At 34.7% G+C, this 15349-nt stretch overlaps 1 protein-coding gene across 1 annotated transcript; it reads right to left on the reverse strand.

Annotated features, from left to right (window-relative positions):
- Positions 1 to 5064: 5064 nt before the first annotated feature.
- LOC110455644 lies at positions 5065 to 14062 on the reverse strand. Its single transcript, XM_021505890.1, has 3 exons — positions 13811 to 14062; positions 6684 to 6781; positions 5065 to 5392 (listed from the first exon to the last, which is right to left on the reverse strand). Exons 1-3 carry the CDS (start codon positions 13887 to 13889, stop codon positions 5261 to 5263), a joined length of 309 nt encoding a protein of 102 aa, XP_021361565.1. The 5' UTR covers positions 13890 to 14062; the 3' UTR covers positions 5065 to 5260.
- Between the last annotated feature and the right edge of the window lie 1287 nt (positions 14063 to 15349).

Below are 15349 nucleotides of genomic sequence, written 5' to 3' on the forward strand. Positions count from 1 at the left end.
GTGATATAAACACAAAGTAGTAATATAAACATAAAATGGTGATATAAACAGGTGATATAAACACAAAGTAGTAATATAAACATAAAGTGGTGATATAAACAAAAAGTGGTGATATAAACACAAAGTGGTGATATAAATAGCAAGTGGTGATATAAACACATAAAGTGGTGATATAAACAAAAAGTAGTGATATAAACACAAAGTAATAATATTGAAACAAAGTGGTGATATAAACACAAAGTGGTGATATAAACAAAAAGTGAGGATATAAACAAAAAGTGGGGATATAAACACAAAGTAGTAATATTAACACAAAGTAGTGATATAAACACACATAGTTGTGATATAAACACAAAGTAGTGATATAAACACAAAGTGGTGATATAAACAAAAAGTTTGATATAAACACAAAGTAGTAATATTAACACAAAGTGGTGATATAAACAGAAAGTTGGGATATAAACACAAAGTAGTAATATTAACATAAAGTGGTGATATGAACACAATGTGGTGATATAAACACAAAAAAGTGATATAAACAAACAAAGTAGTGATATCAACACACAACAGTGATATAAATACACAACAGAGATATAAGCTAACAAAGTAGTGAGATAAACACACAACCGTGATATAAACACAAAAAAGTATAAAAACACAACAGTGATATCAACACAAAATGTTGATATAAGCACACAAAGTGGTGATAACAGCAAAAAATTGTGATATAAACACAAAGTTGTTATATAAACACAAAGTGGTGATATAAACACAAAGTAGTAATATAAACATAAAGTGATGATATAAACACAAAGTAGTAATATAAACACACAAATTGGTGATATAAATAAAGTGGTGATATACACACAAAGTGGTGATATAAACATAAAGTGGTCATATAAACACAAAGTAGTAATATTAACACAAAGTGGTGTTAAAAACAAAAAGTGGTGATATTAACATAAACTAGTGATATAAACACACATAGTTGTGATTTAAACACGAAGTAGTAATATAAACACAAAGACAAAAAGTGGGGACATAAATAAAGTGGTGATATACACACAAAGTGGTGATATAAACACAAAGTTGTGATATAAACACAAAGTGGTGATATAAACACAAAGTGGTGTTATAAACACAAAGTAGTAATATAAACATAAAGTGGTCATATAAACACAAAGTAGTAATATTAACACAAAGTGGTGTTATAAACAAAAAGTGGTGATATTAACATAAAGTAGTGATATAAACAAAATGTTGTGATATAAACACAAAGTGTTGATATAAACACAAAGTAGTAATTTAAACACAAAGTGGTGATATAAACAGAAAGTAGTGATATACACACAAAGTGGAGATATACATATATGTAAACACAAAGTAGTAATATATACACAAAGTGATGACATAAACACAAAGTAGTGATATAAATACAAAGTGATGATATAAACAAAAAGTGCTGATATAAACACACAATGTAGTGATATAAACACAAAGTGGTGATATCAACAAAAAGTGGTGATATAAACACAAAGTATTATTATTAACACAAAGTGGTGACATAAACACACAAAGTGGTAATAGAAGACAAAGTAGTGATATAAACACAAAGTGTTGATATAAACAAAAAGTGGTGATATAAACACAAAGTATTATTATTAACACAAAGTGGTGACATAAACACACAAAGTGGTAATAGAAGACAAAGTAGTGATATAAACACAAAGTAGTGATAAAAACACACTACAATTTTATAAACACAAAGTGATGATAATAAAAACACACCAGTGATATAAACACAAAGGGTTGATATAAACACAAAGTAGTGATATAAATCCAAAGTGGTGACATGAACACAAAGAAGTGATATAAACTCACAAAGTGGTAATAGAAAACAAAGCAGTGATATAAACACAAAGTGATGATATAAACAAAAAGTGCTGATATAAACACACAATGTAGCGATATAAACACAGAGTGATGATATAAACACAAAGTAGTGATATACACACAAAGTGGAGATATAAACACAAAGTAGTAATATAAACATAAAATGGTGATATAAACAGGTGATATAAACACAAAGTAGTAATAAGTGATATAAATACAAAGTGGTGATATGAACACAAAGAAGTGATATAAACACATAAAGTGGTAATAGAAAACAAAGTAGTGACATAAACACAAAGTGATGATATAAACAAAAAGTGCTGATATAAACACACAATGTAGCGATATAAACACAGAGTGATGAAATAAACACAAAGTAGTGATATAAATACAAAGTGGTGATATGAACACAAAAAGTGATATAAACACACAAAGTCGTGATATAAACAAAAAGTGGTGATATAAACACAAAGTATTATTATTAACACAAAGTGGTGACATAAACACACAAAGTGGTAATAGAAAACGAAGTAGTGATATAAACACAAAGTGATGATATAAACAAAAAGTGCTGATATAAACACACAATGTAGTGATATAAACACAAAGTGGTGATATCAACAAAAAGTGGTGATATAAACACAAAGTATTATTATTAACACAAAGTGGTGACATAAACACACAAAGTGGTAATAGAAGACAAAGTAGTGATATAAACACAAAGTGTTGATAGAAACACAAAGTAGTAATTTAAACACAAAGTGGTTATATAAACAGAAAGTAGTGATATACACACAAAGTGGTGATATAAACACAAAGTGGTGATATAAACACAAAGTAGTGATATAAACACACTACAATTTTATAAACACAAAGTGATGATAAAAAAAACACACCAGTGATATAAACACAAAGTGTTGATATAAACACAAAGTAGTGATATAAACAAAAAGTGGTGATATAAACACAAAGTAGTAATATAAACACAAACTGGTGATATAAACAGAAAGTAGTGATAAACACACAAAGTGGTGATATAAACACAAAGTAGTAATATAAACACAAAGTGGTGATATAAACACAAAGTAGTGATATAAATACAAAGTGGTGATATGAACACAAAAAGTTGTCATATAAACACAACGTAGTAATATTAACACAAAGTGGTGATATAAACACATAAAGTGGTGATATAAACACAAAGGAGTGATATAAACACACTACAGTGATATCAACACAAACTGGTTATATAAACACAACGTGGTGATATAAACACAAAGTGGTGATATAAACACAAAGTAGTGATATAAATACAAAGTGGTGATATGAACACAAAAAGTGATATAAACACACAAAGTCGTGATATAAACAAAGTAGTGATATCAACAAAAAGTGGTGATATAAACAAAAAGTGGTGATATAAACACAAAGTAGTATTATTAACACAAAGTGGTGATATAAACACATCAAGTGGTGATATAAACACAAAGTGGTGATATAAACACAAAGTAGTAATATAAACACAAAGTGGTGATATAAAGACACAAAGTTGTGATGTAAACACATAAAATGGTGATATAAACACAAAGTAGTGATATAAACACACTACAGTGTTATAAACACAAACTGGTTATATAAACACAAAGTGGTGAGATAAACACAAAGTGGTGATATAAACACAAAGTAGTGATATAAACACAAAGTAGTGATATAAATACAAAGTGGTGATATACACACAAAGTGGAGATATAAACACACAAAGTTGTGATATAAACACACAAAGTGGTGATATACACACAAAGTGGAGATATAAACACACAAAGTTGTGATATAAACACACAAAGTGGTGATATAAAAACACAAAGTAGTGATATAAACACACTACAATTTTATAAACACAAAGTGATGATAAAAAAACACACTAGTGAAAGAAACACAAAGTGTTGATATAAACACAAAGTAGTGATATAAACAAAAAGTGATGATATAAACACAAAGTAGTAATGTAAACACAAAGTGGTGATATAAACAGAAAGTAGTGATATACACACAAAGTGGTGATATAAACACAAAGTAGTGATATAAATAAAAAGTGATGATATAAACACAAAGTAGTAATGTAAACACAAAGTGATGATATAAACAGAAAGTAGTGATATACACACAAAGTGGTGATATAAACACAAAGTAGTGATATAAACCAATAGTGATGATATAAACACACAATGTAGTGATATAAACACAAAGTGGTGATATAAGCACAAAGAAGTGGTGATATAAACCCAAAGTAGTGATATAAACCAATAGTGATGATATAAACACACAATGTAGTGATATAAACACAAAGTGGTGATATAAACACAAAGAAGTGGTGATATAAACACAAAGTGGTGATATAAACACAAAGAAGTGGTGATAATCACAAAGTAGTGATATAAACCAATAGTGATGATATAAACACACAATGTAGTGATATAAACACAAAGTGGTGATATAAACACAAAGAAGTGGTGATATAAACACAAAGTGGTGATATAAACACGCAACAGTGATATCAATACAAAGTAGTGATATAAACACATAATAGCGATATATATAGAAGTTGAACAAATTTTTGAAGATTGACTTACGTATAGTGACCGTATTACAACCAATAGTTTTACAAACAAATAAAATGGGTTGTATGTGTTCATCTTTAGAATTTTTGCAATATATTTACAATAGTCACGACACGGTAGTCTAGTGGTAGGACGCCGGGCTCGTGACCGAATTGTTTCGGGTTCGAGCCACGGCACGGCACTGTGTTGTATCTTTGAACAAAATACTTTACTCCGCTTGTTCCAGTCTACTCCGCTGTAAATGAGTACTTGGTTGGGTAGTGCTAGAATTGTTTAATGCCAGCTGTGAGCACCGAAATGGCAGCACCGGCTGTATGCTTCCCAGGGAGTTGAGAAAGATGTTGGCTGGTGGCAAAGGTCCTATAACCACGGATAATAGTTTGTTAACCGCTTTGAGACGACCTACGAACTAGGTTGTGATAAAGCGGTATATAAGAACCTCCAATTATTATTATTGATTAGTATCGTACTTTATAAATTGCACTTCAAAATATTGAAACAAAAGAGTAACTATCAAGGTTTTTAACAAATTTATTGAAAACAACAAGTTTGGTTTAACAATATGTAAAAAACAAAGAGATCACCTTAGTTTGATGTATCTATAAAAATATTGCATTGACATTTAAAAATAATAACATATCAGACATTATTTTAATTCTTTTTTAACAATCTTACAATAAATTAAGAAACATGCGCATAACAATTCAAACATACAAATATCAACATTAATCCAATCTTTGTCTAATGGCTTAGTAGCGATTCCTCTTGTGTATAAATTTCCTGGTACTTGTTGACCTTTGGTGGATCGGTGACCTTCGATTTCTCTGCATTGATTCTACTTCCTCCACCAGATAGCTCAACTTCATATCTAAACACTGTATCTGTAAACCCAATTGATATACAGTCGTCATATATTTGGGTTAGATATTTCATTGGGGACATATCACTGTAAAGAGATAACGATTGTTTTACACTGTGTTAAAAACGCCACGCATGAAATGTCAGCCTGTTACGGTCACTTTATTTTTGTGACATTTAATGCATTTCTTGTCGAAGCTTCGTAAGGCAGGATTTTAAAATAGCAACGGAAACATGAATAGAAATAAAACTTTTGTGTTAAAGTTATCAATAAAAAGATGAGGCCCCTATGAGCAAAGTAGTAAATATTAAGCTTTTAAAATATCTAAAACGTGTTTCCTGAGGACCGATCCATTGATTACATTTGGTTCAAACTAATATGGCATCAGAACAAATGTACAGTAAGCTGTTTCTTGTTTGTTTTTGAAATAAGTTATGTCTGGATACTACACAATATCAGGAACTTTGCGTTTCCCGAGTGAAGCTATGTTAAAGCAGTGACTTTTACTTGATGCAATATATTTACAATGTGAATGTTATAGAATAGTAGCGTTTACAATAATTAGTTTAACAGTTCTAGTTGTTTAATTTGATTAGGGTTGAAGCCTAACTTTATTACAAAATAATGAAATGTTATTACTAAATTTGAATGGATGTTGTAAACGAATATATATATATCCATACTACCAATGCTGTTATGAGTTATTATATACATGTTCAATAACAATTGAAACGTCAAAATATCTCACTTTAGCAAATGACTCAACAATCTCTCCCGCTTATTATGGTTTGGTGTAACAATCTTCACATTTCGTATCTAATTCTAAACATATCCTCAACTCGTTGAGATAGTCAGTCAGGTCTTCTGTAGTCTATTCAATCTACTGATTCTAAATACAGTCGACCATACGTCGTTTCAAAGAAAATATTTAGTTATATAAGTAAAATCATGTCTGTTCTTTTTGTATGTTCGATTTTACTACTAGAGAGATGGTTTCCGTGGGTTCCACTTTACTACTGGAAGGAGGGTGTCCATGGGTTCCACCTTACAACTAGACAGAGGGTTTCAAAGGTTCAACTTTAAAATAGACAGAGTTTTTTTTTCAAGTGTTTGAACTTGATACCAGACAGGATGTTTTGCAGTGTATAGGATTTACTTTTGTTAGTTTGATTTTGATACTATACAGAGGCTTTTGGTGTGTGATTTTGATACTATACAGAGGCTTTTGGTGTGCGATTTTGGTGTGTTCGAATTTGATACAAGACATGATTAGACGACCTGGTGTGCTCTGTATCAGGTTCTGTATCACGTACCTTTTCCAAAACCTTTGGTAAGTTGCGCAACAAAAATCTATCATTCCTCCTGATTTGGACTAGATCTGTAAACTCTGCGAAGTCAAGGTCAATGTCATCTGAAACAAAAGCAAATCTGAGAGATGTCTGAACAATTTGCGCGTTGTTTTATATATGCGTTGCTATACAATTATTTCCAATAATTTTGATTGAAAAGAAACGCATTTTTTGTGGTAACAATAATTATAACTATCTATAAAACCATAACCTGGTACCACAACTCTCTATAACACCATAACCTGGTACCACAACTCTCTATAACACCATAACCTGGTACTACAACTTTCTATAACACCAAAACCTGGTACCAAAACTCTCTACAACACCATAACCTGGTACCACAACTCTCTATAACACCATAACCTGGTACCACAACTCTCTATAACACCATTACCAGGTACCACAACTCTCTACAACACCATAACCTGGTACCACAACTCTCTATAACTCTACAACCTGGTACCACAACTCTCTATAACACCATAACCTGGTACCATAACACTCTATAATTCTACAATCTTGTACCACAACTCTCTATAACTCTACAACATGGTACCACAACTCTCTATAACTCTACAACATGTTACAACAACTCGCTATAACACCATAACCCGCTACCACAACTCTCTATAACTCTACAACCTGGTACCACAACTCCCTATAACTCTACAACCTGGTACCATAACACTCTCTAACTCTACAACCTGGTACCACAACTCCCTATATCTCTACAACATGGTACCATAACTCTCTATAACCCTACAACCTGGTACCATAACTTTCTATAACTCTACCATCTGGTACCACAACTCTCTATAACTCTACAACATGGTACCACAACTCTCTATAACACCATAACCTGGTACCATAACTTTCTATAACTCTACAACCTGGTACCACAACTCTCTATAACTCTACAATCTGGTACCACAACTCTCTATAACACAATAACCTGGTACCATAACTTTCTATAACTCTACAACCTGGTACCACAACTCCCTATATCTCTACAACATGGTACCATAACTCTCTATAACCCTACAACCTGGTACCATAACTTTCTATAACTCTACAATCTGGTACCACAACTCTCTATAACTCTACAACCTGGTACCAAACTCTCTATAACACCATAACCTGGTACCATTGCACTCTATAACACTACAATCTGGTACCACAACTCCCTATAACTCTACAACCTGGTACCATAACACTCTATAACTCTACAACCTGGTACCACAACTCCCTATAACTCTACAACCTGGTACCATAACTCTCTATACTCTACAACCTGGTACCACAACTCCCTATAACTCTATAACCTGGTACCATAACACTCTTTAATTCTACAATCTGGTACCACAACAATCTATAACTCTACAACATGGTACCACAACTCTCTATAACACCATAACCGGGTACCATAACACTCTATAATTCTACAATCTCGTACCACAACTCTCTATAACACCATAACCCGGTACCACAACTCTCTATAACTCTACAACCCGGTACCATAACTTTCTATACCTCTACAACCTGGTACCATAACTCTCTATAACTCTACAACCTGTTACCACAACTCCCTATAACTCTACAACCTAGTACCATTACACTCTATAATTCTACAATCTTGTACCACAACTCTCTATAACTCTACAAGATGGTACCACAACTCTCTATAACACCATAACCTAGTACCAAAACTCTCTATAACTCTACAACATGGTACCACAACTCTCTATAACCCCATAACCTGGTACCACAACTCTCTATAACTCTGCAACATGTTACAACAACTCGCTATAACACCATAACTCGCTACCACAACTCTCTATAACTCTACAACCTGGGACCACAACTCTTTATAACACCATAACCTGGTACCATAACACTCAATAATTCTACAATCTGGTACCACAACTCTCTATAACTCCATAACCTGGTACCATTGCACTCTATAATTCTACAACCTGGTACCATAACTCTCTATAACTCTACAACCTGTTACCACAACTCCCTATAACTCTACAACCAGGTACCATTACACTCTATAATTCTACAATCTGGTACCGCAACTCTCTATAACACCATAACCTGGTACCATAACACTCTATAATTCTACAATCTCGTACCACAACTCTCTATAACACCATAACCTAGTACCAAAACTCTCTATAACTCTACAACATGGTACCACAACTCTCTATAACCCCATAACCTGGTACCATAACACTCTATAATTCTACAATCTCGTACCACAACTCTCTATAACACCATAACCCGGTACCACAACTCTCTATAACTCTACAACCTGGGACCACAACTCTTTATAACACCATAACCTGGTACCATAACACTCAATAATTCTACAATCTGGTACCACAACTCTCTATAGCTCTACAACATGTTACAGCAACTCGCTATAACACCATAACTCGCTACCACAACTCTCTATAACTCTACAACCTGGTACCCCAACTCCCTATATCTCTACAACATGGTACCATAACTCTCTATAACTCTACAACATGTTACAGCAACTCGCTATAACACCATAACTCGCTGCCACAACTCTCTATAACTCTACAACCTGGGACCACAACTCTTTATAACACCATAACCTGGTACCATAACACTCTATAATTCTACAATCTGGAACCACAACTCTCTATAACACCATAACCTGGCACCATAACACTCTATAATTCTACAATCTGGTACCATAACTCTCTATATCTCTGCAACCTGGTACCACAACTCTCTATAACTCTGCAACCTGGTACCACAACTCTCTATAACACCATAACCGGGTACCATAACACTCTATAATTCTACAATCTCGTACCACAACTCTCTATAACACCATAACCCGGTACCACAACTCTCTATAACTCTACAACCCGGTACCATAACTTTCTATACCTCTACAACCTGGTACCATAACTCTCTATATCTCTGCAACCTGGTACCACAACTCTCTATAACTCTACAACCTGGGACCACAACTCTTTATAACACCATAACCTGGTACCATAACACTCTATAATTCTACAATCTGGTACCACAACTCTCTATAACTCTACAAGATGGTACCACAACTCTCTATAACACCATAACCTGGTACCATAACACTCTATAACTCTACAATCTGGTACCACAACTCTCTATAACTCTACAACCTGGTACCACAACTCTCTATAACTCTACAAGATGGTACCACAACTCTCTATAACACCATAACCTGGTACCACAACTCTCTATAACTCTACAACATGTTACAACAACTCGCTATAACACCATAACCCGCTACCACAACACTCTATAACTCTACAACCTGGTACCACAACTCTTTATAACACCATAAACTGGTACCATAACACTCTATAATTCTACAATCTGGTACCACAACTCTCTATGACACCATAACCTGGTACCACAACTCTCTATAACACTATAACCTGGTACCATAACTCTCTATAACTCTATAACCTGGTACCACAACTCTCTATAACTCTGCAACCTGGTACCACAACTTTCTATAACACCATAACCTGGTACCATAACTCTCTATAACTCTACAACCTGGTACCACAGCTCTTTATAACACCATAACCTGGTACCATAACACTCTATAATTCTACAATCTGGTACCACAACTCTCTATAACTCTGCAACCTGGTACCACAACTCTCTATAACACCATAACCTGGTACCATAACTCTCTATAACTCTACAACCTGGTACCACAACTCCCTATAGCTTTACAACATGGTACCATAACTCTCTATAACTCTACAACCTGGTACCACAACTCCCTATAGCTTTACAACATGGTACCATAACTCTCTATAACTCTACAACCTGGTACCATAACTTTCTATAACTCTACAACCTGGTACCATAACTCTCTATAACTCTACAACCTGGTACATATATATCTATAACTCTACAATCTGGTACCACAACTCTCTATAACTCTACAACCTAGTACCACAAGTCGCTATAACTCTACAACCTGGTACCATAACTCTCTATAACTCTACAACCTGGTACCACAAGTCGCTATAACTCTACAACCTGGTACCATAACTCTCGATAACTCTACAACCTGGTACCATAACTATCTTTAACTCTACAACCTGGTACCACAACTCTCTATAACTCTACAACCCAGTACCATAACTTTCTATACCTCTACAACCTGGTACCACAACTCTTTATAACTCTACAACCTGGTACCACAACTCTCTATAACTCTACAACCAGGTACCACAACTATCTTTAACGCTACAACCTGGTACCACAACTCTCTATAACTCTACAACCCGGTACCATAACTTTCTATACCTCTACAACCTGGTACCATAACTCTCTATAACTCTACAACCTGGTACTATAACTTTCTATAACTCTACAACCTGGTACCGCAACTCTCTATTACTCAACAACCTGGTACCACAACTCTCTATAACTGAACAACCTGGTACCACAACTCTCTATAACTCTACAACCTGGTACAATAATTTTGAATAACTCTACAACCTGGTACCACAACTCCCTATAGCTCTACAACATGGTACCATAACTCTCTATAACTCTACAACCTGGTACCATAACTTCTATAACTCTACAATCTGGTACCACAACTCTCTATAACTCTACAACCTGGTACCAAACTCTCTATAACACCATAACCCGGTACCACAACTCTCTATAACTCTACAACCTGGTACCATAACTCTCTATAACTCTACAACCTGGTACCATAGTTTTGTATAACTCTACAACATGGTACCATAACTCGCTATAACACCATAACCCGGTACCACAACTCTCTATAACTCAACAACCTGGTACCACAACTCTCTATAACTCTACAACCTGGTACCATAACTCTCTATAACTCTACAACCTGGTACCAAAACTCGCTATAACACCATAACCCGGTACCACAACTCTCTATAACTCAACAACCTGGTACCACAACTCTCTTTAACTCTACAACCTGGTACCAGAATTCTCTATAACTTTACAACATGGTACCACAACTCTCTATAACTCAACAACATGGTACCACAACTCTCTATAACTCTACAACCTGGTACTAAAACTCTCTATAACTCAACAACCTGGTACCATAACTCTCTATAACTCTACATTCTGGTACCATAACTCGCTATAACACCATAAACTGGTACCACAACTCTCTATAACTCTATAACCTGGTACTTTTACTTTCTATAACTCTACAACCTGGTAGCATAACTCTCTATAACTCTACAACCTGGTACCACAACTCTCTGTAACTCTACAACATGGTACCACAACTCTCTATAACACCAAAACCTGGTACCATAACTCGCTATAACTCTACAACCCGGTACTATAACTTTCTATAACTCTACATCCTGGTACCATAACTCTCTATAACTCTACCACCTGGTACATATCTCTCTATAACTCTACAACATGGTACCACAATTCTCTATAACTCTACAACATGGTACCACAACTCTCTATAACTCTACAACCTGGTACCATAACTCTCTATAACTCTACAACCTAGTACCATAATTCTCTATAACTCTACAACCTAGTACCATAACTCTCTATAGCTCTACAACTTAGTACCATAACTCTCTATAACTCAACAACATGGTACCACAACTCTCTATAACTCTACCACCTGGTACATATCTCTCTCTAACTCTACAACATGGTACCACAATTCTCTATAACTCTACAACATGGTACCACAAATCTCTCTAACTCAACAACATGTTACCACACCTCTCTATAACTCTACAACCTGGTACTATAACTCTCTATAACACCAAAACCTGGTACCATAACTCGCTATAACTCTACAACCTGGTACTATAACTTTCTATAACTCTACAACCTGGTACCACAACTCTCTATAACTCTACCACCTGGTAGATATCTCTCTATAACTCTACAACATTGTACCACAACTCTCTATAACTATATAACATGGTACCACAACTCTCTATAACACCATAACCTGGTACATATCTCTCTATAACTCTACAACCCGGTACCACAACTCTCTATAACTCTACAACCTGGTACCATAACTCTCTATAACTCTATTACCTGGTACATATCTCTCTATAACTCTACCACCTGGTACATATCTATCTATAACTCTACAACCTGGTACATAACTCTCTATAACTCTACCACCTGGTACATATCTATCTATAACACCATAACATGGTACATATCTCTCTATAACACCATAAACTGGTAATATCTCTCTTTAACTCTATAACCTGGTACCACAACTCTTTATAACTCTACAACCTGGTACATATCTCTCTATAACTCTACAACCTGGTACATATATATCTATAACTCTATAACCTGGTACAAATCTCTCTTTAACTCTATAACCTGGTACCACAACTTTCTATAGCTCTACAACCTGGTACATAACTCTCTATAACTCTACAACCTGGTACCATACCTCTTTATAAACCTATAAACTGGTTTCATGACTTTCTTTAACTCTATAACCTGGTACCATAAATCTCTATAACTTAGTACCATAACTATCTTTAACTTCTATAGCATCGTATCATTACTCTCTATAACTCTCTATAACATCCATAACTTGGTACTAAAACTTTCTATAACTCTATAACCTGGTACCATATAACTTCTATAACTTCTATAATCTGGTACAATACATTTCTATAACTTCAATAACCTGGTACTACAACTATCTATTACTTCAATAACCTGGTACTACAACTATCTATAACTTCTATAACCTGGAACCATAACTCTCTATAACTGTATAACCTTATACAATAGTCATATATAACCTGGTACATAAATATATATAACTATATAGCCTGGTATCATCTACAGTGACAGAGGGGTCAAACGTGCCCGAACATTTACATACGGCATAAATGAAATCGAGCATGTGTCAAGATCCTGCGTTTTTCATCACTATATTTAATGGTTGACACAATACAATTAGAAACCCATGCAGCAGAAGCCTCCAGTGTTTATTACCCAAATGTATCGGTATCAAGTGGTAGGAGAGTACTTACCACATTCATTGGCTTTAGTCTCACCAAGCAGTATCAAGCCGGTGAGTAGTAGTGCTCCTCGTAAAGTCGATGTCCACATAATAAGTGTGTTGTTTGTAGTGGTATGGAGAGGTTGTCACTTCTCGATGTGGCAGAGGCTGTATGACCAGAATAACCAAAAGTACCATTTTATACACTTCGACAATGTATGGGAGTGGTGTAAGTATTCAATTAAAATTATTCATTCGTCGCGTGGTGCTCGTTCGCTCGAGTGACCCCGTCCTGTGTAATATGTACTTAGCTTGTTCTACACTGGAGGTCATATTATAATACCACTAAAGAACAGAAATGTATTATCGGGGTCAGTCATTAATCTGTGGTTATTTGCTATGTGCTACGGGATTATGTTCCGGAGAATCGAGAATGAAATTGGACTCAACATCGATATGTAGGATTTAAGTACCGTTTGTGTTGAATTTTCAATGATTGTAACGATTGTAAGATATACAATGTATATACGCTATCACGTGATTGTCACATGTGATTTTTAACAGATGTTTTGTTGAATTTGAACAAGAAATATTTTTACTGAATGTTGAATATGACATCGCTTTAAGCCGATTTTTTAACTAGAAATAGAGAGCGAGAAATTGCTTTCCCAGTCCGTTATTTTTTGTTTCTTTATTACTAGAATCATTTATGTGAGAATAAGAACTCTGAATTTTTAGGATGTAAGAAAATCTCGCAAACATTTCATATTAAAGAAAAGCAAAAAGGACTCTGTTATAACAATGTAAGAATGTAAGATTTACAGTGGACGTCTAGCCAAAGCGTGGGCTACTGTATAATGTTCTAAAGGACCCGACGCTATGACCACAACCACAGAGCCCAAGGTATTGTAAGTTGGGGAAGTGTATCAATGGATGAATTGTGTTCCAATAAAATTCTTGACTTTTTAATCAGTCAATCCTGAAAGAGAAATTTCATAACAAATTACCATATAAACCTGTTTTTTTTACTCTAGCTGATAAGGTAACTCATGTGAAGCTTCATAAGAGGGATAGTCTCATTTATGTACAGAAATAACGCCACGAAAGCTGTTCGTGGTGTGGGATGTACTGGGACAAGGGTTGTGTATAACAGTAGAGCAACAATACACGGCCTATATAGTATTTATAGAGGCTAGGTTTTGTTTATTCATCTATAAATAACCTACCGCCATGCGTGTTACAACTACTGTACATGTCCCTGTAATAGATTAAGGCAAAATCAACATAGACGTCTATTCTAAATGTTGAACATGTAAGTTAATGTTTTGTTACCTATACCTTATACTATATGTCGGTCGTGTCATGCATGGTTGCGGCAAACTGTACAGCTGTGATCAGGTAAACGGCTTGGTAGATGCACCAGGTGACTTCTAACCTGAATAGGTACTTGTCTTTTATTGTCCCCAGTAGGAAACAAATGCTATGTCATTCTGTAACAAAGTGTGACACTCATCACATGCGGTTAGCATCTTAAGTTATATCAGCTATAGGCCTTGATGTGTGTAGATTA

Source organism: Mizuhopecten yessoensis, unplaced genomic scaffold, assembly GCF_002113885.1.
Source record: "Mizuhopecten yessoensis strain PY_sf001 unplaced genomic scaffold, ASM211388v2 scaffold8349, whole genome shotgun sequence".
Taxonomy (NCBI): Eukaryota; Metazoa; Mollusca; class Bivalvia; order Pectinida; family Pectinidae; genus Mizuhopecten; species Mizuhopecten yessoensis.